Source organism: Vespa crabro, chromosome 1 (assembly GCF_910589235.1).
Source record: "Vespa crabro chromosome 1, iyVesCrab1.2, whole genome shotgun sequence".
Taxonomy (NCBI): domain Eukaryota; kingdom Metazoa; phylum Arthropoda; class Insecta; order Hymenoptera; family Vespidae; genus Vespa; species Vespa crabro.
Genome location: NC_060955.1, coordinates 24,179,772 through 24,203,756, shown reverse-complemented (window position 1 = coordinate 24,203,756; position 23,985 = coordinate 24,179,772). Strand labels below are relative to the sequence as shown.

The 23,985-nt window shown below is 40.0% G+C and overlaps 2 protein-coding genes across 9 annotated transcripts; one reads left to right on the top strand and one right to left on the bottom strand.

Moving 5' to 3' along the window:
• Positions 1 to 90: 90 nt before the first annotated feature.
• LOC124432366 lies at positions 91 to 19,038 on the bottom strand. 6 transcript variants are annotated; one of them, XM_046981326.1, is made up of 16 exons: positions 9,690 to 10,628; positions 5,863 to 6,172; positions 5,469 to 5,798; positions 5,151 to 5,398; positions 4,143 to 5,072; positions 3,881 to 4,060; positions 3,611 to 3,809; positions 3,297 to 3,535; positions 3,081 to 3,208; positions 2,640 to 2,910; positions 2,333 to 2,549; positions 2,122 to 2,247; positions 1,960 to 2,042; positions 1,730 to 1,854; positions 1,409 to 1,651; positions 91 to 1,254 (listed from the first exon to the last, which is right to left on the bottom strand). In XM_046981326.1, the coding sequence occupies exons 1-16, from the start codon at positions 9,748 to 9,750 to the stop codon at positions 1,147 to 1,149; spliced, it is 3,798 nt and encodes a 1,265-aa protein (XP_046837282.1). In that variant the 5' UTR covers positions 9,751 to 10,628; the 3' UTR covers positions 91 to 1,146. The 6 variants fall into 6 exon arrangements, with proteins under 6 accessions (XP_046837282.1, XP_046837247.1, XP_046837265.1 ...); XM_046981291.1 differs by having other exon boundaries at positions 91 to 1,651; positions 9,690 to 10,392; positions 10,489 to 10,617; XM_046981309.1 differs by lacking the exon at positions 9,690 to 10,628 and adding an exon at positions 18,900 to 19,038 and having other exon boundaries at positions 91 to 1,651.
• On the top strand, positions 15,261 to 23,954 carry LOC124432462 (cyclin-dependent kinase 4-like). 3 transcript variants are annotated; one of them, XM_046981460.1, is made up of 7 exons: positions 15,261 to 15,863; positions 15,971 to 16,037; positions 21,411 to 21,644; positions 21,761 to 22,131; positions 22,210 to 22,554; positions 22,647 to 22,807; positions 22,951 to 23,954. In XM_046981460.1, the coding sequence occupies exons 3-7, from the start codon at positions 21,431 to 21,433 to the stop codon at positions 23,177 to 23,179; spliced, it is 1,320 nt and encodes a 439-aa protein (XP_046837416.1). In that variant the 5' UTR covers positions 15,261 to 15,863; positions 15,971 to 16,037; positions 21,411 to 21,430; the 3' UTR covers positions 23,180 to 23,954. The 3 variants fall into 3 exon arrangements, with proteins under 3 accessions (XP_046837416.1, XP_046837409.1, XP_046837402.1); XM_046981453.1 differs by lacking the exon at positions 15,261 to 15,863 and having other exon boundaries at positions 15,880 to 16,037; XM_046981446.1 differs by lacking the exons at positions 15,261 to 15,863; positions 15,971 to 16,037 and adding an exon at positions 18,923 to 19,055.
• The last annotated feature ends 31 nt before the right edge of the window (positions 23,955 to 23,985 follow it).

Here is a 23,985-nt window from a genome sequence, read left to right as displayed (position 1 = left end):
ATATATATGTATACTTGTCGATATATATTTCATATTTATTATATTGATATATTGTAATTACATAATGTCTTGTATATATATGTATATGTGTTTATATACATATAGATATATATATATATATACGTCGACGTTCGGTAACTTATTCTCATCATTATCACTTTACGATCTATACAAGTGCCGAGACTCGAAAATGAAAGGAAAAAGCCTCTCGCCACGATTTTCGCATGTTTGCAGGAAGAACGTAAGAAAAACTTATTTAAAATAAAATTTCTCTTTTCGATTATCCATAGGTTATTATAATAATAAATGGATGCACTCCGTTTGTTTCAGCTTAAAAATTATAAATGTACTTGTATTCTTCGTAGATCATCACGTGCCCCAACCTCTCCCCTTCTGTCCAGCTTTCTCTTTTTCTTGATTTCGAATATCCTTTTTATCGTAATTAAGTATCATTGAAAGTTAGAAAGAAAAAGAAATATGAGCATAATCTTAAAAACGTTATCAGTTCCCCAATAGAATTTCAACGATCGTAATTTTCTTTTTCGTGATAGGAATTATAAGTGAACGAATAAAAAAATTTGCGAAACGTAAAAGCTTCGATGTATTTTGCTCGTTTATCTACATAGAAACAAAATTAAAGAAGCTACGCATACCAAAATTTTTTCCACAACTTTTATTTTGGGAAGGGGCAATGAAAAAGTGATGACATAGTTAACTTTTCAAAATGTATATTGTATTCAACTTGAAAAAAAAAAATATATAATATGTAATTACAAAAATTACGTAATGGATTATAGCATTAACTCTTCCAATCGTTTTAAACTTTTGTATATTGGCCATCGAAACCAACGTATACTTGTTGTATACTCGTCGAAAGAGAAATTCTAAAAATGAAGCTTCGCAAAATACATCCATCGCCGCAAGGGAACACCCATTGAAACTCTGCTCGTATTTACGCTTAAATAATTTTAATACGTAGAGTCTCGTTTTTTTTTTTATTATTTTACAGTTCTCTCGCATCGTAATGCGTACACGGAAGACACTTATCACGAGCCAGGGCCAATAACTTCCGTTTTTTTCTCCCATTTAAAGACTATTTCCTTGAAATTGTATGAAAGTCGATTAAAATCGACTCATATTACAATTTCACGTTCTATAATACGGTCTATAGGTGGACATTGGTATATTGTTTTTGGACAGGTGCTGAACATCGCCTTGATCGTACTCCACGTCGTTGTAGATTCCACTTTGATTCTATAAAATGAGGAAAAGAAAAGACTTTCTTACGAGAAGATATGCAACTTGAAAGTAATAATGTAAAAATAAAGCGACGACCTGCACGAATGATAGGATTAAGTGCAAGTAAAATATTATATCGTGAGAAGACACGTTGTTTCGTTATGCTCACCGCCAAAGACGATCTGGACTTTGGCCTGGGCACGTGGAACCCGTTGCTCTGTGGTATCAAATCGGCCCTATCCTTGTCCTGCGGTTCCGAGTCCGAACTATCCGGATCCGGTTGATGTCTTTGTCTCGGCCTTGGCGGAGCTTGAAGTCTTGGTAATGGAACCGGAGGTAACGTTCCATGAACATTGATCGGTGGATAACCGAACATTGCAGAGCTCGGTCTTGTCGGGCCCATAGGTTCGGTCTGTTTATGTGAAAATTTTTCCTATAAAATCGTTTTCATACTTACTACACGTTTTACGATTAAACGAAAAATACTAACGGCATAGATATTCGCGGTTGCCATGTGATCGGCAAAATGTGCCAACATATAGGGTGGTAAATTAGGCGGTGGTCCTTGCTTCACCGATGCTAAAGTCCCAACCGAGCCCACTCTAGCCAACGTACCTATATATATATACCATAGTCACGTCAAGTTATTTCACAAAAATTTTATATGTATGAAAGAGTGAATTTTATCAATGAAATAAATGTGAAAAGCTTTTTATCTACCAGGAAGCGTCCCAGGTATTCCACCTTGAATGTATCCATAAACGGGCGAACCGACGGACTTTTGTTCGCGCGACCATCTCCGACTACGATCGAAACCGATAAGACGAGATTAATATCAAATTTACGTTTGCACGAATTATTTTTTAATCCAAGTCCATTTACCTCCACATCACGAGGCAAACCAAAGTTAAGACTATGATTATTAAGGCCGCGACAGAGGCACCTATCGCAACGCCCAAAACTTCGCCGTCGACTTCGCACTGAGTACCATAGTAATTACCAGTACATCTGTAGAAAGAACGAAGCCCATAAATGCATGAGTAAGTTTATGGAACAAATATAAGCATGGAAAGCTATGAGCGTTTCAACTCACGCGCATTGCATCTGGTCGTTTTGATAGGAACACGTCCCTCGGTTGTTGCAATGAGTCGAAGGACAAGATAAGCAGGATCTACCAGCTTCGTTCGAATCATCTTTATGGGGATCTTTCAATCCTGGATTGCAAGTACAGGTAAAACCACCCCACGTGTTCGTACAAGTTGCATAAGAGTGACAATCGTTTAATTCCGAGGATGCACACTCGTCCAAGTCTAGAAACGAATAAAGGAGAAACATTTAGGATGCTTGTTTCGTCTCTGAGAAGAAAAAAATATTCGTCTTTGTTTACGACTTTATCTAACCTTGCAAATTGGATATCGATCCGCGAGGACTGTCGACGTACAGCGCGCTATTTCCAATATTATTATTTCTTCTATGAATAACGCCGAGAAGTTGTTTCTGCAATTCGCCAGCCAAACTAGGTCGCACCGTTCTCGGTTCATAGATGAGTTTCAAGGTAGCATTTACAAAGACTCCTCCTTGTCCTTGACTCACGTCACCTTGATATACAGAATTTACAGACGATCCCATATGCTCGTCCGAGAAAGGCGTCATAGACATCGCAGACTCGATCTGAACCGATACAAACGGATTCTCTTTTATCCGAGATAAAATGAAAGGACAAAGCATAGAATGTCTTAATGCCTTGATACGATTAAAAAAGAAAAAAAACAAGAAAAGGAGAGAGAGAGAGAGAGAGAGAGAGAGAGAGAGAGAGAGAGAGAAGAAAAGAAAATACTTACGGCTCTGTTTGCTTCGAAAGCCAATGTTTGATAAGATTCGGAATCCTTGTCAGCGAGTCCACGATCCCAGACAACCTTTCTATCGTAAAATCTGTCTATCCTAATGGATACCACGATACTGACGATTTCTATAGGAAGAAGATATTAAAAATGTATAATTATCAAAATGGACCGATCCTAAGATATCAGGTTATAGAAGCATTCTCGATTACAAACTTTTACATGGGAGAGAATGTTGTAATCTCGCGTATCCTGGTTTACAGTGACACGCTGATACACCTTGAATAGTTGCACATGCCTCGTGTTGACTCGCATCGCAGGTACTACTATCGCCAACTATACAAGTGTCTATCCTAACGGGAGGCTGAGTCGGTCGTTTTGGATAATTCGGTCTTGGTGACAATAAGGCAGGACGTTGATTGATGCTCGGAGTGTCAGGTTGCGGGATCGCTAGACTAAACGTATTTAAAATGATTACATTGTATTTAATTGACAATAGACATGTCGCTTGCTAGAGAAAGATGGCTAACCCGGTGCCGACGACATGCGGAGGCTGAGTTCTAGTTGGTTGAGGTATCACTTGCGAGGATGTAGAAGTTCGATCGGTATTATCGAACAAATTCAGATAGGTCCTTTTACCGTCGATACTTACAAACCCTTGACCTTCCACGGCAGAAGTGAGAATAACATCGGCGTTTCCTCCGTTTATAGATACCCTGACGCCATCTCCTAATAGATGAAATTATAGATCATTTCTCATATCTATGCGTTGCGAGAGAATAAAGGAATGATATATTCACCAGAACTTCCACCAGGGCCTTGAACCGCAGAAACGGTGACGTCGAATATGTCGACCAAGGACGTGGGTCTTGGCGAAGGGTAAGGTCTTTGCGTAGCCAATCCTGGGGTTCCCGTGTAGTCCAAGGTATCGTCTAGTACTATTCCAGGCCGAGGTCGGTAGGAATATCGATCCGTAGGAGCTACAAAAATAAATTATCGCTTCGTTAAATATCGAACTCACGCTTCTTTTATCATTCGCTTAGCAAATTAGATCGGTCTGACCTGTATTTTTCGAAAAGATGCTGCTCATCGAAGAATGAATCATACTTTTCTGAGTGGTGCTCATAGTTTTGACAATCGTCGTAGGTAAACTCTCCGTTGGCGTCGAAGAAGTCGTTCTAATTTCTATGCTTCCCGATTCGGTAAACGTACTACTCGGCTCTAATTCCGTCGTCGTTGTAATCTTCGTCGTCGTCGTCGTCGTCGTCGTCGTCGTCGTCGTCGTTGTCAACGTTTCGAAAGGTTTACTCGAATCGTCGTTCGAAGGGACAGAAGTAGGCCGAACGTCCGTCCTTGTTGGCGTCGGTTCGATCACTCGTACCGACGAGCTCGTTTCAACGTTCAAAGTGCTCGTTGGGAACGATTTCGTAGGTTTGATGCTACTCGAAAACGCAACGTCGAGTTTGCTTTCTTCGTTCTTCGAGTTGACGACCGAAGATATCGCGACTTGACTCGTTTTCGTAATCTTCGTGTCCTTGGTTTGACTGTTAAAAGATATGACGGGTTTTGGAAAATCCGTATATCGTATCACGCTGCTAGGTTGATTCTCATTTTCCTCTTGTTCGGCACCCAACACGAGAGTATTGTCGTTATTTATCTTATCCTTCATGTGAGACTGATACTTGTGTATCTTTTTCGTAAAATCATCGTGTTCTCCTTTCTTCGTTGGATTCGCAGGACTTTCCTGCTCCTCCTGGTTAGGACTATTTCCTATTTTATTTTCTATCGTTTTGTGATTCGTCGCGATGCCATCGTCCACGTTCGCAGACTCGTTGGTCGTATTGAGTTCAATCTGCTGTTGATCTGGGTTCAAATCAAAATGCGGCTTCTCGGTGTGCTTTTCGTTGCTCAGATGATCCTTGTCCCGATGGAAGCTAGAATCTAAATTCGCTGGTAGAGGTTTGTACGCTGGAATTGGTCGTCTATGAACACCTAGACAATAGGAACGTATAATATTTCACTTTTCTCATTAGTCATGAGGAAATTTAAATAGGAGAAAAACAAAAATACCAGGCCTGTTCCAGGACCAAGGACGATTTCCCGAAGGTACAATTTGTTCCGGTAAAGGTACACCGTTCAAGAAAGGCCTGATCGGCCTTTCCGGTGGTAACTGATTGATCAGAGGCCTCTCAGGACTCGGTGGCTTGTCAAACGGATAAGGAGTGTCCGGTGGAGGAGGAGGATTCATACCAGGCGTATCAAAGTCCGGTGGTAAAGGAGGAACGTCCGAAATTCTCGGCGGTCCTCTATTGTTGATCCTAAAATTAACGTAGACGTCGTAGACGTCGGACTTGTCCTCCTATCGCGTGCCTCGTAATAAGTACTTACCTCGTCGCTTGGATCGGCCTCAACGGTCTTACAGTATTAGCAGCCACATTGACATTCCCGTTCAAAAGTTTTACGATACCCGTAATGATGTCCTGAATATCAGGATTGGCTTGTCTACCAGGCAAGGCAGTTTGTAGAATAGGCGGTGGCGCGTGTTCGCTATAAATCTTCTCTTGGCGAGGTTGTCTTGGTTGGTCTATTCCTTGCAAATAGAGTACTGGTCGGTCTTGGATTCCAACCGGCTGATGGGGCTCCGTCAAGAGATTCCGTCCCTGCGGAGCCCCATGTCCTTCCCCCGAAATCGATCGACTCGTCGTTGGTATTATATTGCTAGGTAAACGAATTAGATTTAATAATTTCTCCCCTTAATTCATCAAGAACGTTAAATCCTTACCGATAATATTCTCCGGACTTCACTTCGATGTTATTACCGTCTATATGATCGACGTGCTTTGAAGAAGTCAACTGATCTATCGGTTCTTCGGAACGAGACTCTCTGATTTCATTTTTATTATCGTAACTGTAGACGCTCTTGGAAGTCTCCAATCGAAAAACAGGAGAAGTTCGGTGAAAAGTCAACGACTCGTCCCGTCGATCGGAACTCAAGGTCGTCCTTTGAGGACCCGTGTAAGAGCTCGCACTTAAAACCGGATCATCTTGAGACGATCTAGAGGAGGTTCGATCGTTTTGTATGGCCAAGGTAGCTGAAAGTATAAAGACAGAAGAGAGATCATTGGTTGGCTAGCGAATGTGATAACGGAAGCACGCGCGAGCAAAGGCCACGAGGAGAGAAACCTGCTTCTTCTGTCATATCTTTCCGTCAAAGGGCAAACGGACGAGTGAATCGATCTAACGTGGTGGGAGCAAAAAATCGACGAGATCGACGAACGATTGTCGAAACGAACGGTACTCGAGCGGTTGACATTCTCGAGGCCGGTGTATCGAACTCTTCGAACGGCCGCTTTGAGACGCTGCTGTGACGCGGCTTTGAAAGTACAACTACTCTGGATTCTTTCTCTTTCTTTCCGTCTTTTTTCTGCTTTCGTTCGTTCGTTCGTTCGTTCGTTCGTTCGTTCGTTCGTATGACGATACGTATACCGTATGAAGAATATATCGGTAAATTCTACTCTTACATACCTACTCTTTCTATATTCAAAGATATTCTATTAGTAGCGTACTACTGTCAAATTCTTATTTGCCGCTATTCCCTTTTGCTCATTATTCAAAATTTGCTCATTATTCAAAATTTTGCTCATTATCCAATATTTTTATCGAGTACCATCATCCTGAACTATATCGTTTTATAGCGTCTCCTTTCGTTGCACCTTTAGCGATCACGGAGAGAGGTAGCAAGGATATCAAAGTCATCGAGTTAAGAAATTTCCTTAAAAGGACCGCGAGTCGGTATAATGTCGGTCGGTTATTATATTATCGATGATCATTTACCGACGATCATTTTACCGACATATGTAATCATTTTAAGTGTCGGTAATATTTCATCTCGTACACTTAATTCATTTTATCGCGCGAGAATTTTTTGCAAGTATCGATAGACGCTATAATCGAGCGTTATAATCCAGCGAATAGATGTTCTATCAAGAATATTTCAAAGAAACTCATAACCGCATAGAAAGTGCGAATATAAGAACGAGAGAACAGCGGCAATTTCTTCGGTCTCCTCCATTCGATTAAACGAGGCGCGACGTAATTTAAGTGAAACTAAAATTTTCTATAATGACCATTGCACACATATACCAGATATATTATGTCGCACGCATCGATAAAGTCCGACCCAAATTCCACCTTTGAAACCATTCAACCCCGTTTAATTAATCGTTTCTACGATACACTTTGCCATCACGATTTTTACTGAGATACGAAGTAGAGAATCTAATTGAAGAAAGGAATCCTCGCGAAATTAAACTCGTGTTTGATAAGAAATCAGATAATCACGCGGCGTTCCTTTTCAGTTCTGATTCCTTCGAAGCTAAAGAGCGACGATCTATCGCTAATTGGTCATTAAAATCTATCATAGCCACGAATTTGAAATCCGCGCAATTAAACTAACCGTATATCGTTTTCCTATTAAAATGTGTAACTGTTTATTCTAATCGATGATTTTTTCTTCTCTGTTCTTTTCTTTTTTTCTCTCTCTCTCTCTCTCTCTCTCTCTCTTTTCCAGCCGTCAATCGCGATAACATTCACGAATTTACAAGTACTCGCAACATCGCATGTAGAAAATTATATTCTCGTTTATATATAATTATATTCTCTCATTATAATATTAGGTATAGCAGTGAGAAGTAACGGAGATGCATAGAAGAGTATTAGAAATTCTTTCAAAGTCGTCGGATACATAGAAGAAGCGTGAGAATGTAGGCAAATCGTGAGGCAGACGTCGTCACTTTGAGAACGGAATGCAGTTCTTTCGGGCTTCGAACTTTACGTAATAAATACATAGGATACATACGCGTGTAAACCGAATTTATAGGTGTACCATTTTCTACCGAATAATTACTACCTTAATCGTAGTGTTCTCTTCTCTCGCGAGTCCTATTACGTTCGTACCCATTTATCGATTATTGCATATATATGTATATATATATATATATTGCATATATATATATATATATATATATATATATATATATATATACATATATATATATATATCGATTCGATTAATTTGTAAATGTATGGATTGATCTTATTGTCTGATGATAATGTTGCTGTCGTAGGGATTATCCGTAGAAGCGTAGACGATGTATGTAACGTCTCTCGAGGCGGTAACGGCAGAGTTAACGGTACACCATTCCAACCCAATATTTATTCTTTTCGCTGGCAAGCGCGACATTTCGTTGCCCCGTGTCTGGCAACTTCGTCAAGTCGATCTCGTATTGACGGATTCGTCAAAGATCGTTCGTTTAATCGAAGACGACGTTCGCGAAAATATAAGCGAACGTTACATTTAGATATTTCAACTAATAACGTCATCTCTCTTCGAGGAGATAAGCGCGCCAGCTTTCTTCGATTATTCGTCCAAAAGTCCAATTATCGGATCCACCTTTCTGTTCGGTTACGTAGATATAGGTACGTACGTTCAGGTACGCAGAGCGCGATTTCGTGACACTTTCATGGGTTAATGCGGTTGAGCGAAAGTCGACGAATGACGAAATTCTATGCCGGATACGTTCTTGGTGTCGTTGATCTCATCCCTGACGTTAAACTTTTTATGTTAATCATTATCGAAATCGGCATTATAACGGACACGGGGCATTATAAAATAATATTGGACCTTTCGTAAAGGATTTATGAAAGAAGAAGCAAAATTAAACTCGATAAAGCCGTTTCGTTTATGCGGGCTAAAAACGGTAACGTCGAACACGCGTGCTTACTGCGTGGTCTTACAAGTTAACGCTTCAACAGGTATAAACGTTTCTCATAGATATGTAAGTACGAAGAGCTTTCATTTGGCCAGTCAGTCGGGCGAGTGAAAAATCTCGGAGAAACACGGTCTACGTTCTATGCAGCTTTCTCCTCGTCGTTTAAATAGACTCTAACCGTGAATTTCCCTTCTAATCCATCTTTTGTTCGATGAAAACAATAAACTCCTTTGCATATCTCTTTTCGAGCGTAGTGGGTCAACTTTGTCAAATAATTATTCGTTACTTTCGCGAATCATTTTCTTCTTTCGAACCAATTTTATTTGTATCTTCGACGTTCGATCGTCGTATTTACCGACTCCGAATAGAAAGTGTTTGTCTTTTTGAAGCAGCGCGAGCGTGCCAGATTATCCGGAAGCGGATACGATCCACTTACGGTCTCGAATCTCGACTCAAATTTATACTCCATTGCACTAATAGCAAATTAATTTTTCCCATTTTCTCGTGTATTTGACATTATGTCGTTCCTTTCGAAATAATCTAATAGAACGTATACAACCTGCATCGAAATTCCGTCGAAACGGCGTAATAAATACGCGAGACATTCTTTAAACGTGAAAACATTATGTTATGATAAATGTTGCCTTCTTTTTTCTTTTTCTATCTCTTTTGCAACATCAAAATCTAGATCGAACAGAGAAACAAGAAAGTAGAATAAAATCGACTCTTGGAAAAGGACTCGAACAATAAATCTTTCTTTCGATCTTTCTTTTTCCCATTCTTCCCTGTATTCTCCCATAGATCATAGACATTCAACCGCAACGATTTAGCGACTTACCGGCGGTTACGAGGAGAATGGTCAAGGCCGATAAGGCCTTCGAACCGGTCAATCTCGACATGTTAGACCCTCGTTCTGCTAGGCGGCGTAGTCGAAACGTCGGAAGAAAAGAAAGAGGGAGAGAGAGAGAGGGAGAGAGAGAGAGGGAGGGAGGGAGAGAGAAAAAGAAAGAAAAGAGGACGATGATTGGTTCGTCCTATTGAAGGTAGGTATTTCAAGGCCAACTGGATGATTATTCTTCCTTCAGGATTCAGAAGCTTTATCAAATCCTATTAAATTTCCTATACGAAAGGAATCGTGTAATCGATAGAGTGCCGCCATTTTGGATCACGAGCCTCGACTACTCGTCATCAGCGAGCGACTACTTCACAGCCATAGTCCGCCATTCTTTTCTCTCTCTCTCTCTCTCTCTCTCTCTCTCTCTCTCTCTCCCTCTTGACGTATCCTTATTCTTCAACTTCTTCTTCTCCTTTTTCCTCCCTCTCTATCTTGTTCTCTCTGTGTCTCGCACTCTCGCATACACCGCTTGACCTACTTGCCGAGGAACAGTCTGGTGTAACGAGCGTCAAGTTTTCGGCCAAGACACGACCGTCCTTTGCTCTCTCCCTCTCTCCCTTTCCTCTTCTTCGTCCTACCACTATCAATGTCAACGTGATCTTCTTCTTTACATCCTGCTAATAAAAGATCCCTTGATGTGGATGCTCTTTAAGACACAAACACAGATTTTTGTACTCTCACACAGATTTTTGTATTATAATTTAAAATATTAGCTGAAAAATATAATAAAATTCTGCTAGACTTTTCTCTTTTTGGAAAAAACAACACAATTTTGATCGAGATCCCTTCGTTTGATTTTTTTCAAAAGTATCGCGCGAGTAGAGTAAAGATCGGATTCACGTTTCGTTCGAGGTTTACTTCACGGTCGTTCACACGGTACTGGCCGTCGACGGTGAAGACGGTCATACACGGTTTCTCCCACCTTGACTATTCCAGGGCCGCGCCATGGTGTTGCGTATTTCTATACTCCCGTAAAGCATCAACGTCACTTCTTCGTGATTCGAACCCACATCGAAGCCACCATGCTTTGGCTGGACTCTTCTCTCTCTCTCTCTCTCTCTCTCTCTCTCTCTGTCGAATCTTTTGTCTCCTTGCATTTGCTGCAGCAGACCGTGTCTAGCTATAAAATCGTTCAGCTAGAAGAAGATTCTTCGATATATGTCTCTTCTTGTAGTTAAAAATTTAGACATTTCTTTTTTGTCGTTTGAAATCGAATCATCTGCTCGATGGAATATCTACCGGGGCGATAATTCGCGTCATCTGACAAGAGTAGATAGTTAAGGAGACGCGAAACTTTCTTATCTCATCTCCTCTTTTCGCTTAATGAATTCGAGCAATTAACGCCACAGAGGGTTCGTGTAAACTTCCTCTGTGCTCTTCGTCAAATGTAACATAATGGATAAGCGTTAATTAAACAAGATCTTCGTTTCCTCTCGCCAGATCGTCCCATTCTTCGCACGTTTCGCCGAAGATAAACGACGGAGACCGGATAAATCTATTTGAAGATAAGTCTCGTTTTCAGAAATCTTTTGCAATATTTGAAGGGGTGCGCATACCCCTTCAATCGAGATATCATCCCTTTCTCGGGTAATCGTTCTTTCGAATAATTGAAACGAACAGAGCTTTTTGAAGAGGTCAATAACGGTTGAAATTGCAAACGCGGAAAGAAAGCGGTCGCCCGCATAAATCGAGAGAGCAATTTCTTTAACAATACTTCGATCGACCTCACGACCAACAACGTGGTAACGCCCATTCTTACGAATTGTCTTTTAGTACTTTGACGGAGTTGTCCTCGTTACAACTCCGTACTGCGCGCCGCGAATTAAAATCGCATTTCTGTCTAACGGATTTTTGCATTCTGTTCAAGTACCCATGAAGCATTACACGGTCGGTAGTCGATTCTCCTGCGAGAGGAAAGAAATGGAAAGAAAACCTACGTCTTACCTACCGTTCTTCCGTGTGCACAAAAATTATAACGTCGAGGGATGTATGCAAGGAAGAGTGACTTTGTAATTAATCGACAATTAAACATACAGGAAAAGCAACAAGTTCAATTTAATCGTGCATCTCGTATGATTCTTTGCTGCTACCCCGTGTAATATAATAAATTCGTTTGATTGATTAGACTATAATAATTAATTAATTCGTGTCTATTTTTCAATTGTTTTTTTTTTTTTTTTTTTCTTTTCCATGATTATCTATGGGAACGTCGAAAGTAACACCTGCATTTAGGCAACGCCGCCACATCACGTTGATAATTGGGGATTGCCAATGTTATCCATGGGTAGAACAACACTTTCTTAAACCTTCGTCGCGTGACTTACCATACGAGTTGAAAAAATTCTTCTCTCGATAATCAGAGGATTATCGGTTGAGTATGAAGTAGCGATATAGCTACCTATAGACGATTGACGATAAAGCTGAAGTAATACTCAAATGAGATTATTGAGCGATCATTCAAAATCGTCGGTATAAGATTTAATAAAATTTGAAAATAAATCGACGATATGTCGCAATTGTGTAACGATAAATTTGTATAATAATAGCGGCTGCAGTCGATAAGGAAGATTAGCGACGTAAATCATCAAGTTATTCTTCGTTTTAATTTTTCTTCGTCGATAAGGAAATCGGAGTTACCGACGCGACGCGCCTATGACGTACATTATCAAATATTAATTCAAAAGGATGGCGACGCAACGCAACGCAACGCAACGCTACACGCAATTATGGAGGAAGTTTCAGAGAACGAAATGTTTGAAAGAACGAAAGGAAAGTTTTAAAAAAGAAAAAAGATCTTAATATCCACCAAGTGCAAGAAATGTACGCGTGATCGTAAGCGATTCGTACGTATCATAATTCTCTACGGAAATTTTCCTACGTAATTTATAATTTCGAGGTAATCCCAATGAATACAATTTCTAGTAATTAAAAGTAGTAATATTTCGATCGTTCGAGTAAGATAGAAGGAAGGAAAGTTATCGAAAGGAAAAGATAGGCATGTACGTATATAGTACGTTGAAGAGGCAAGGTCTCGATCGTTTTAAGCGATAGAAAGTAGTTCGAAGGTTATGATGTTTTCCTATGCAACTCGATCACGGAACGTACAGTTCTCTATTTTCATTCCAAAGCGGAGCGAACAATGGCGAAGGATGGTAGTGGGGTAGGGCAACTAAATTGGGCAGAAACCAGTCCGACGTCTAGTTTGGCGAGGTCGAAGGTATCTCGAGCGCAACAGCAGCAGCAGCAGCAGCAGCAACAACTAGAGGTAGGAACGCATAAGCCATCAAAAGAAGGGAGGAAAGGAACGAAGCGAAGCGAAGCAGTCGCGCAGACCTCGACACAATGCCGAAGTTGATGCTCACAAAAGGAGTCTACGGTTCGGGGCCCTTCGACGCCGACTGCCTGTCCTAACCTCCTCTCTTTCGTCTCGCACCAACTTCTTCTCTTTGCTTCTTCGAGAAGGGGCGAGGAATCGTGAGAGAAAATACGCCATTGACGGCGCGACACCGAAATAATGAGAACGAATCATTGATAATCATATATGTTATATACATTTATAGATTCATTATCGAACATTTATTTTTCATACGTATAAATGGATATTTCAACGTACAATCGCTGAACCATAGAAAATATATCCAATGAGAGTTTAGCCGAATGTAAAATTATACGTTTCAAGAAGAAAGTGTTAGTGATACGAAAAGTGTCGGACGGAAGTACAATAGATTTGAGAGTTCTACTCCGTTCGATGTGCCAAACGGAAGTCCATACAACTGCTTCGTTGTACAGATTAATGTGAACGTTTATGGTGTTGTCTAAAAGGTCAGGATTATTTTTAGCGGTTCGGTTGCGATGCATTCGCGAATCGACGATACTCTTGTTTTTCTATCTCTCTTCTTTCCTTTCTCTTCCCCCCCCCCCCCCTCCTCTCCCTCGCTCTCTTTCTCCGACGATGCAGAGTACAAATCCGATGAGGGAAAACGAGTGCACGTTTCCGTCATATTTCGAAAAGTATACGTACGTGCATACCAATCGATTTATTGCATCCTATGTCCTGGGAATCGTGGAAATCCATTTTTCCAAGACTTTAAATGATCGCGGTAGAACTGAAGGAAGGTTATATTTTATACTCTTGTAAAGTAGGATTGAATAATGAAAGAGGACGAGAGAGAGAAAGTTTTCCTATTCATCGAACGAATCATCGCATGATGATAACGAATAATTTATCGTCGGATTCATAATTCTCTGCATTTTAGCACATTCCATATATCCATGAATCAGCAGGTTGCATTTCAAGGAATTTCCCTGGCCGCGTATACGATAGATGCAATCTATAGAATGGAAAGAATACGTAACGTAACGTGAAAATATTAATACGAATCGATTTAAAATGAATATTTTTATAAGGGACGAATCTTAAAAGGGAAGAAAACACGAGAGGAATGAAAATTCGAATGTGGTGGAATCGTCGTTGGAAGGCAAGCTAAGGCTTCTACGTTCCCTCCTCTTTTCCTACGCTTTTGCCGGCAGATGCGAGAGAGCGAGGAGAGAATTTTTCTTTGTCCCTCTCGACAGTGACGGCGTCCACGTCCACTCCTCGAAACGATAAACGTTGCGTTCTACCACGATAACAATCGGGATATCTCCTGCCTCTTTCATTCACCACGATAATCTATCTCTCTCCCTACCCCTATCCCTCCTACCCTCTTTCTCTCTTTCCCACGGTCCTATTCCGATATTCTTAAGCAATCGTATGCAGATGATACACGCACCTCGTTCTTTCGCGATAACGTTTTTCCTACAACTTTGAATCGTCGTCGTCGTCGTCGTCGTCATCGTCGTCATTTGAATTATAGCATCCTCAAATTATGTGCCACGCGTTAAGGATAGACTCCATCGTCTAGAAATATTTCCTCTTGTTATCTCTTTCCTAACGCCAGAAATTCGAGTGGCTCTTGCGAGGAAAAGAGTGGAACAAGAAAAAGAAAGAAAAAAAAAAGGAAATGTAGCTCGATACGATCAGCAATGGCGACGATAGAAGAGACCCTTGAGGAAGCCCTTGGAAGGGCCCTACGATCGATAGCCCCGCCCCTGATCTGACCGAAGAGCCTCTCCGACCCATTCCAGACCCGTCGTCGTCGTCTTCTTCTTCTTCTCCTCCTGTGCTTCGTCTTTCCTTCGTCTTCTACTTCCTTCTCCTCTCTCTCTCTCCTCTCTCTCTCTCTCTCTCTCTCTCTCTCTCTCTCTCTCTCTCTCTCTCTCGCACACGACGAATCGAAGGAAGCATTCCATTCATGTTTCGGGACGTCGCGCGACACGCTGATCGCATAGAGTGGAATAGAATACGATAGAAGATATCTACGAGGAAAAGGAGGAAAGTGGAAAAGAGTGGAGGACATTTAGAGCGTCATCGTTTACTGGCGCCACGGGATATAATATTCGTCGAGACTCGTCGATGCGTTGTCCAGCTCTTCGTGATCAGCAAACAACAGTGGAAGCCACGTAAGAAAGACGCAGCTTCTTGGATTAGAAAGAACACGTGGCTTGCTTGTTGACTGGTGAATTCCCTTCTCTCTCTCTCTCTCTCTCTCTCTCTCTCTCTCTCGCTCTCTCGCTCTCTCGCTCTCTCTCGCTCTCTCGCTCTCTCGTTCGTTCGTTCGTTCGTTAGTTCTCTCTCGCTCTCTCGTCGGCGTTTCTTATAGAATACCTGATAGGAGGATCCATCCCGAGATGTAAGAAAATGTGAAATCTATGGAAATGTTTGTAAGGAGGAAAGATCGGTGATCGGATAGAAAGACGAGAGAGGCCCTTAGAGGAAGCCTTAACGTTCAAGCCGAAGCACCTTCTACGGGCCCGAGACGAACACATCGGTCCTCTTCCCCCACTTCCTCCCATTCGTGCTCCGCCCTCGGTAGGAACGTCGTCCTCGTCTCGCAAAGCTCTTTACTTTACACTATCGAGTCGTCTTCGTCTTCATCTTTGTCGTCGACGGTGTCGTCGTCACGTCGAGAGTACTCGCGATCTATTAAGCAAAATCTAGTAACAGAGATCAACGCGGAATCCTATGCACGATCGTGTGTACGGTGAAGTGTCAAAGGTTCTACGTCTGATCTGTGTGTACGTTCTTGTCTCTCTTTATCTATGTATCTATTCGTCTCTCTCTCTCCCCCTCTCTGTACGTATATCTTCTTCTTCTATTAAAGTATTGCCGTTAACGATCCTAGGAAGCACGATCGTTCGACGAACGCGAGTCGAAAGGTCGAAGGGAATGACTGTGGATAATAAAAGACGGTGAGAAATTGCTTCCTTTAACGTGTGTGTGTGTGTGTGTGTGTGTGTGTGTGTGTGTGTGTGTGTGTGTGTGTGCGCGCGCGCGTGCGTGTGTGTACACACATACATTATTCGTCGTATTTTTTTCTCTCGTTTTTGAATTTTGATAGAACTACGAAACGATCGTTCTAAGAAAAGTTCGACGTACGTGAAAGCACGATAGCGTGCCAGCTGATCGCTCGACGTGAATCATTCTGCCTTTCTCTTGCTCTCTCTCTCTCTCTCTCTCTCTTATTCGAAGATGACGCGACTAGAGACTAGATTGTTTCCACGAACCACGCGTTCCTCGTTCTCATCTGATTCGCGACAGTCATGCATGGCCTCTTCTTTATAAAGTCGATCGCGAAAACCGGTGGCGTAGTGTCGAGTTCGACGTCCCGTCGAGCACGCGGCCGGCCCATGGCCGGCTGCTCTCTCTCTCTCTTTCTCTCTCTCTTTCTTTTCTTTTCTCTTTTGCTCTCTCGTTTTCGCGACGCAACAACTTTGTGCTTCTGCTTTTATTATCGAGTGTAATAGGAAAGTAAGAAAGTTATTTTTATCATCGTTTCATATTTTCCAGTTATTTTCAAGTTGTAACTATAATTCCCTCCCTTCGTCTCTCTCTCTCTCTCTCTCTCTCATAACGAAAGAACAGTATCATCTCGGAGAAGCTCTGAAGAAGTTGAAAGATGTTGTCGGTGCGTAGAATAACGTGTTCTCTCGTCCGGGATTACGTCGCGTTACTCTCGCTTCCGGATCTTTAAACGATATCCGAATCTTACCTTCGATTCTAATTTCGTGGTTTCTCGATAGCGAGACAGTGATATCGTTTCCGGTGGAATGCTGCGCTCGTTTTGTCGTGTCTGGGTTGCCTAGTTTCGCCCTTTCGTCCCCTCTCTTCGTGCTTACGCCAAGAGATCGCCGACGAAGGTCTTTCGTGGGAGACGAGCACTTTGGAGTACCGGCGGCCCTGTTACAACAACATAGGCGAACGAACTTGTGTATGTGCGCACAAGCACGCGCGCACATACGTAAATATATTCATTCGGATAAAAGGAAATACTCTGGAGGAAAGTTTTTTTTTTCTCCTTTTCAAAATTCCCGCCCGAGATTCTACGTCGACGCCATTTTTCATTCCTTGATTATCGTTCTTCGATGATAACGTTTTGTCGTTTCGCGTGTCGGTAATAGAGCAAACGCTTTGGAATGTTACGATCACTCGATAATGGGATAAGACATCGAATGCAGATATACGCGATCCTTCGCTGATCATCGAAATGTTCGAGCCAATGAAAACTATCAAGATTCAAGTGTAAGACGAAATTGACCGAACGTAATTCGCATATGTCGTCCATTCTTCCGGTATACTTCCTTCGAGCTTGCGGATCTAGAAGGAGAATGTAATATCGTCGGTAAGGATAATAATGGGGGAATCTTTGTTCTAAATTTTAATCTCGAAGGATTTCGCAGGTTTCCTTTTTGTCAAAGATTCTATCGTTGTCATCGGCTTTACCACTATTTAACTTAATTATCACGTAGGAGATTATGCCGATGGGATGTGAAAATTTGCACAAATTGTCGCAAGTATGCATATGTGTACTCATTAACGATACAAATCTTATTTGTCTCTCTGGTAGTTGGTTGGGAGCGGATGGCGGGACAGAGAGGGGAAAGGGAGAGAGAGAGAGAAAGTGTCTACGGTGAACGGCTTTTGTTTTGATAACACTACGAATTTCGGTCTACGTGAACATGCACGCGAGCGCTCGTAACTGTGTGGGTAGTCCGACTCTGAACTCGATCTCATAGAGCAAACGACGTTATTCGTAGTCTCTCCTCGTCTTTTCGACTATACAATTATCGCTTGATACGATAGCAAGCGTATCCAATGTCCCTGTGTTATCTATTTTTCTCTCATTCATCGTTCCGATATTTTTTCAGGTTGTACTCAACGCGCGTTACTCCGGTGATCGTGCATCCAAGTAGATAGATAAATCTTTGACTATCGATAAAACGCGCGAGATTCGAAAGCGTTGGCGGGAAATTCGTTTTGTCGATCGATCCTACGAGTAACGAAATAGCTCCTCGTTACACATACGTATACACGTGTATATGACATTTTATATATATATATATATATATATATATATATATATATATCGTGCGTATATGCACGTGTGCGTGGATGTATGTATGTATGTATGTATGTATAAAGTGATTTTATCAATCGAACATTGCACGAGTTAGCCACAGAGGTAAGCAACCTTTCGTTTCGTTGTGATGCAATCTTTCTCACTCGAACGATCGAAGTTCGACGAACAATGGGTCGTAACGTAAGAACGATCGACTTTTGATCGGGAATAAAAGAGAAGAGGGAAAGAAAAAGGAAAAAAAAAAAAAACAAAAAACCAAAAACGGAACGTCGTTTATCGTAAACGTAGTTCCTCGTGTACCCTGCCACTCGAGATACCAAGTAGCCTCGTTGCGCAACTTTTCAACATTTAGTTTGTCACGGTTATCGACGCTCCTCTTATTTTACATCTCCGTTTGTATTTCCGTTTTTCCTTCGAGAGGTCGATAGAAAATGGCGTCGATAGGAAACCATCAGAGTAAATACATGTATCCTAGATGCGCTTACGTACGTAAGGATGCATGTATATTACGTATATGTATCTTTTCCAAAATTTTCATATTTTTGCAGCGTAGGAAATGATAAAAAAAAAAAAAAAAACGAAGAAAAGAAAAAAGGAAGAAAAAATAAAGAGAAAAGGGAGTAATTTAAAAGACGCCATTTCCTTCGATCACCGTACATCGATAGTGGACAAAAATATATTTTCTTATATCTACGTATTTTCTTTCCTTCCATCTAGCTTTCCCGAGTGATTCTTCTTCGTTGGTGTGGAACGTCGAAACGACCCCGTTTTCCAAGAAGCCGATGTCGAGATAATGCCACGTGAAAAGGCATACTTCTACATACACAAACTCGCTAGCTTCACCGCCGATGTAAGGATGCTTCTCTTTAGTTTCATAGACCTTTCCGTTCTTTTCTCTCTCCCTCCTTTCAAACACCCTTCCTCCTTTCCTCTCGCTCTCCTATCGTCCTCCCACTGCTTCTTTTCTCTGTCCTCTTTCTCCCCCCCCCCCCTCTCTCTCTCTCTCTCTCTCTCTCTGTCTGTCTCACACACTCCAACGAAAAAAAGTCCCGGATGCCCGGATACTTCTCAGAAGGCGCTATCCCCACTTCGTCTTCTTCTACTTCTTCCTTTTTTTCGAGATTGTTGCACGTTTTTTCTCTTGTAACGCCTTTTTTCCCTCTGCGCCTGCATTTTCGTCCCGAGCAGAAGCAGAGTCATTGAGAGTCGTGATCAGGATCTCGTCGAAAATATCACCGCTAGTGAGTTTTTTATTTTTTTTCTTTTCTTTTGTTTTCGATTATAACGACTCGCTTACGTTCCCTTCCTCTATTTCTTTTTTCTTTTTTCTTTCTTTTTTTTTTTTTGTCCTCCATTCTTTATCGCGAGAGGAAGCCGATAAAAATATTTAATCGAGCCGAGCGGACAAACTCGGCCGCAAGCCTTCTCACTCCCAATCTCGTTGCAACATTGTATCGTAATCGCAGTGGCGCGTACGACGCCTTCCCTTCCGCTCGTTCCGATGCTTTTCATTAATAAATCACTTCTTCGCCGAGGACGCTCAATGAATCTACGTAGATGTATACATGCATACATCATACGTACATACATACATACATACATATATAGATACATCTTTGCTACGAAAAAATGGAAAATAAAAACTGAGAAGCGATAACATTCCTTCGAAACTTTATTACATTTCCATGCCGGGACGGTAACTTTCTCTTTTTTCTTCCTATCTCTATAACACAAAATATTTACCATCCTCATCCATCTTTATTACTTCTCTCGACCCTTGAGAGAAAAGTTACATTCTCTCTTCTCATTCTTATCGCAAGTTGTCGCCATACCAAATGAAAAATTACTTTTTCTTTTTCCTTCTTTCTTACAACAACGCGTCTCATTCAATATCTTTTTCATTGTTTGGCTCTATCCAATTTTCGCCGCATTAATCTTAAGAGCTCTCTTTCAATATACCAATATATTACCTATCAATAATCTGAAAATATTTGATTTTATGTCGAACTACCATTGTAAAATACTTAGATATTTTAAACTGAATAATGACAGTAAAAATTATCTGAAGTCCCAAAAGTCACTGTAATGACCCCGCTTAAGTTGTTTCTTTTGTATTAGTACGGACCTTTTTTAAAATCAAATAATTAGAGTTGTTCCTCTACTCAACTACATCAACTATCTGCCTGAAAAATATATTACGTGCAGGAGTATAAAAAGGACGTCGTCGCCAACTATTGCTTTAGTACTTGTCGAACTTTTGAGCGAACCGAACAGTTTGCGAATCTTTCAGTTTTCTTTTTTTTTTCCTTTTTCCTAAGAATATTGAAAAGCTTCTTAAAGGAGGATGTTTAATCACGGGGATATCGTGGGTGATGTGCATCCTGAAAATAAGTTACGCGTAAACGTCTTAATTTTGGTAGAAAAGAAAAAAGAAAAAAGAAAAAAAGTAGAACAAAAAAAATTGGTATACTCCAGATAAAAAAAGTTGACTCTCCCGAAAATAAGTGTAACGAGCATTATTTTGATATGTCTACAACGCCCAACGGTCAGGATAATTGGTTGCGGATGTTATTAGAAGGGTACTACTACTATCACTACTAATATCACTTCATCCAAGGTTTGTACGATATATAAGGGCTTCATTACATTTACAAGATGTTTCGGAAGGCGGTGAAGGGCGACGAGGGTCCTATTATACGAACGCAGGTGTCGGTGCAGATGTCACGAAGCAGACGGTGTATGCCAACGTGTATATATGTATATATATATACGTATTTTTTCTCTCTCCTTCTATATATACACATATGTATATACGAACGTCATTTCCACCGCTTAGTCTGAAAGAGAAAGAGAGGAAGAATTTTCATTGAAAGACTTCTAGAAAACTATATTTACCTTCCCGTCGAAAAGAAGCTACTATATCATCAACACGCAAGTGTGTTCCTTCCTTCCTTCCTTCCTTCCTTCCTTCCTTTCTTTCTTTCTTCCTTTTCTCCTTCGACGTATTTAGTTTCTAATCGCCTTCGCTCCTTCCAGGTCTTAATCAAGAAAGATAAAACAGGAATTAATATTTGCCTTTTCGCATTTTTTTCTTTTTCCTCTTTTTTTTCCTTCCACTTTATGAATTTTCAAATATCAATGATGGTACATACGAAAGGATTGCCTCTATAATAATATTGAATTAAATGTATCGTTAATTTTTTAGAACATAGGCGAAATGTGGTGATGGCCGGAAGATCTCGACGTCCGAGCTCAGAGCTCGGACCGGATCTCTCATCTACACATTCGAAAAGACCCAAATTATCGGATCTACCTCAAGAGGTTGCATCTTACGTCACAGTCGAAGAGGAAGGTAACGTCGTGGAAAAGGAGTTAGAAAGTAGCGAAAGGATAACAACGCTAAAGGACGTTGAAGAAGAAGCATTAAATCTCTCACAAGGTAGAGAAAATAAGATTTCTTTTGACAAAATGTTTTCGCTTATATTTTATATATTAGTTGTATTGCACGTAAAAAAACAAAAAAAAAAAAAAAAAAGAAAAAAAAATATATTCTAGAGACATTGAGTGCAACGGAATCTCCAATAAATGAAGTAAACCCAGGACCATCCTGGAGAGATCACAAAATTCTAAAGCCTGACGAAGAGCATACCGAACAAGGAACGTCCCTTGACATGAAAACCACTGAATTGGATTCTGCGGTAGATGTACAAACATCCTTAACGGGGGAACATGCGTCATACGAGGAATTATCTTATATTGGTAACGGTGCCTATGGTACTGTTTACAAAGCTAAAGATTTAACCAGCGGTCAAGTAGTCGCGCTTAAAAAAGTTAGAGTACCATTGACGGAAGATGGACTACCCACGAGTACATTAAGAGAAATAGCAACTTTAAAACAGCTTGAAAGATTCGAACATCCACATATTGTAAGTACTTCAATAATTTGTTGCTTTTTATTTTAATTATTTTATTAATACTTATGGCATATCTCTTAAAACCAATAGGTTAGATTATTAGACGTTTGTCAAGGCAATTATCATCAATTGCCTTCCAGCGACGAAAGATCTGACAGATCAAATCAAGGATTAACTCTTTGGTTAGTCTTCGAACATGTGGAACAAGATTTGGCATCTTATTTGTCGTCATGTCCAGAGATAGGCATATCGTCCCACATTGTAAAGCAAATGTCCAAGGAGATCCTCCGGGGCGTTGAATTTTTACATAGTCACAGGATTATACACAGAGACTTGAAACCACAGAATCTATTAGTCACGCGAGAAGGAACGATAAAAATTGCAGATTTTGGCTTAGCCAGAACATATGACTTTGAAATGAGATTGACCTCTGTGGTAATTTTAACATTTCTTTTTATATACTTGACATATATTTGTTTTAGTTGAACGAACAACTTACTTTCTATATATTATTTCATATTGTTTAGGTTGTAACCCAATGGTATCGAGCGCCAGAAGTTTTATTAGGTTGCTCGTATGCAACGCCCGTAGATACGTGGTCAGTTGGTTGTATATTAGCCGAGCTTAGTAGCTTGAAACCATTATTTCCAGGTACCAGCGAAGGAGACCAATTGGATAGGATTTTTCGGTAAGCTTTAATTATAACTATTAATTCATTATAATATGACTTGTAGACGCAATTGTGTGTATATATATATATGTATATATATATATGTGTATATATATATATATATATATATATATAGATATATTTTGTACTTGATATTTTAGAATTATTGGTACTCCATCAGAAGTAGAGTGGCCAAAAAACGTATCGCTTAGTTGGAATGCATTTCCTAATAGACAACCAAAGCCTTTAAGTGATGTAATACCTAATCTCAATGATGACGGATTGAACCTTATACAATCTTTATTAAAGTTTGACCCTCGTGTTCGTTTAACTGCTACTCAGGCTTTAGAGCACAAATACTTCAATGAAAATGATTCATGTTTAGACTGATAGAATTATTTTTAGGGAGCGTAATTTATCCAATAATATTCAAAATTATACATACATATAGAAAATTTTGGATATTATAATTAACATTTTTTAGGTTGTAACAATATCATTTTCAACAATATCATATTATATAAGATGTTTAAGTAATTGTACAAGATATACCCAAGACTTGATCTTAGTTATTATATATTATTTCAATCTATCTTTTATATACCAATTTAGGTATATAATAGTAATAACGTATAGTATTTAAAAAGGTATTTTATAATAACTCGTAATTAATGTTTAAGAATCACGATATTTTCTAAAAACACAAAGACATATTACTTCTGTATTTTCTACGAAGTGACAAATTTTCCTAAACTTCTACTGCGCGTAAATTAATTAGTTATGAGTTAATAGTATTTGGCTTCGTTTAATTATATACTTAAATACACACACACACACACACACACACATAAATATATATTATAATAGGATAATTTTTATAAGACTGGGGCCGTTTGACCTATTAGAATCATTGAAAGATTTAGGATCTTTCATAGGAAACCAGAAAAGACACTGCCATATCTTGTAATATAAATAAGTAGCTAGATATATTAATACTAAGATTGTATTTTATGTAAGATATCGGCCATCAACGTATAAATATCAGCGATATATATTTATATGTATATGTATTATGTACACCTAAGATAATAAGATACTGTAATGTGTTATTACAAAAGTTAAAAAGACTGTATAATAGAATAAAATCATTTTATAGTTTTGTAAATTATTAAAATAACTCTACCAACATTTATTTC

Coding starts and splice junctions, on each gene's coding strand:
- LOC124432462 (XM_046981460.1), top strand. CDS start 21,431: ATGGCCGGAAGATCTCGACGTCCGAGCTCAGAGCTCGGACCGGATCTC. Junction 21,645..21,760: donor AGCATTAAATCTCTCACAAG/GTAGAGAAAATA, acceptor AATATATTCTAG/AGACATTGAGTGCAACGGAA. Junction 22,132..22,209: donor GATTCGAACATCCACATATT/GTAAGTACTTCA, acceptor TAAAACCAATAG/GTTAGATTATTAGACGTTTG.
- LOC124432366 (XM_046981282.1), bottom strand. CDS start 9,750: ATGTCGAGATTGACCGGTTCGAAGGCCTTATCGGCCTTGACCATTCTC. Junction 3,810..3,880: donor AGGCCCTGGTGGAAGTTCTG/GTGAATATATCA, acceptor TTCATCTATTAG/GAGATGGCGTCAGGGTATCT. Junction 3,209..3,296: donor ACATTCTCTCCCATGTAAAA/GTTTGTAATCGA, acceptor TTCTTCCTATAG/AAATCGTCAGTATCGTGGTA.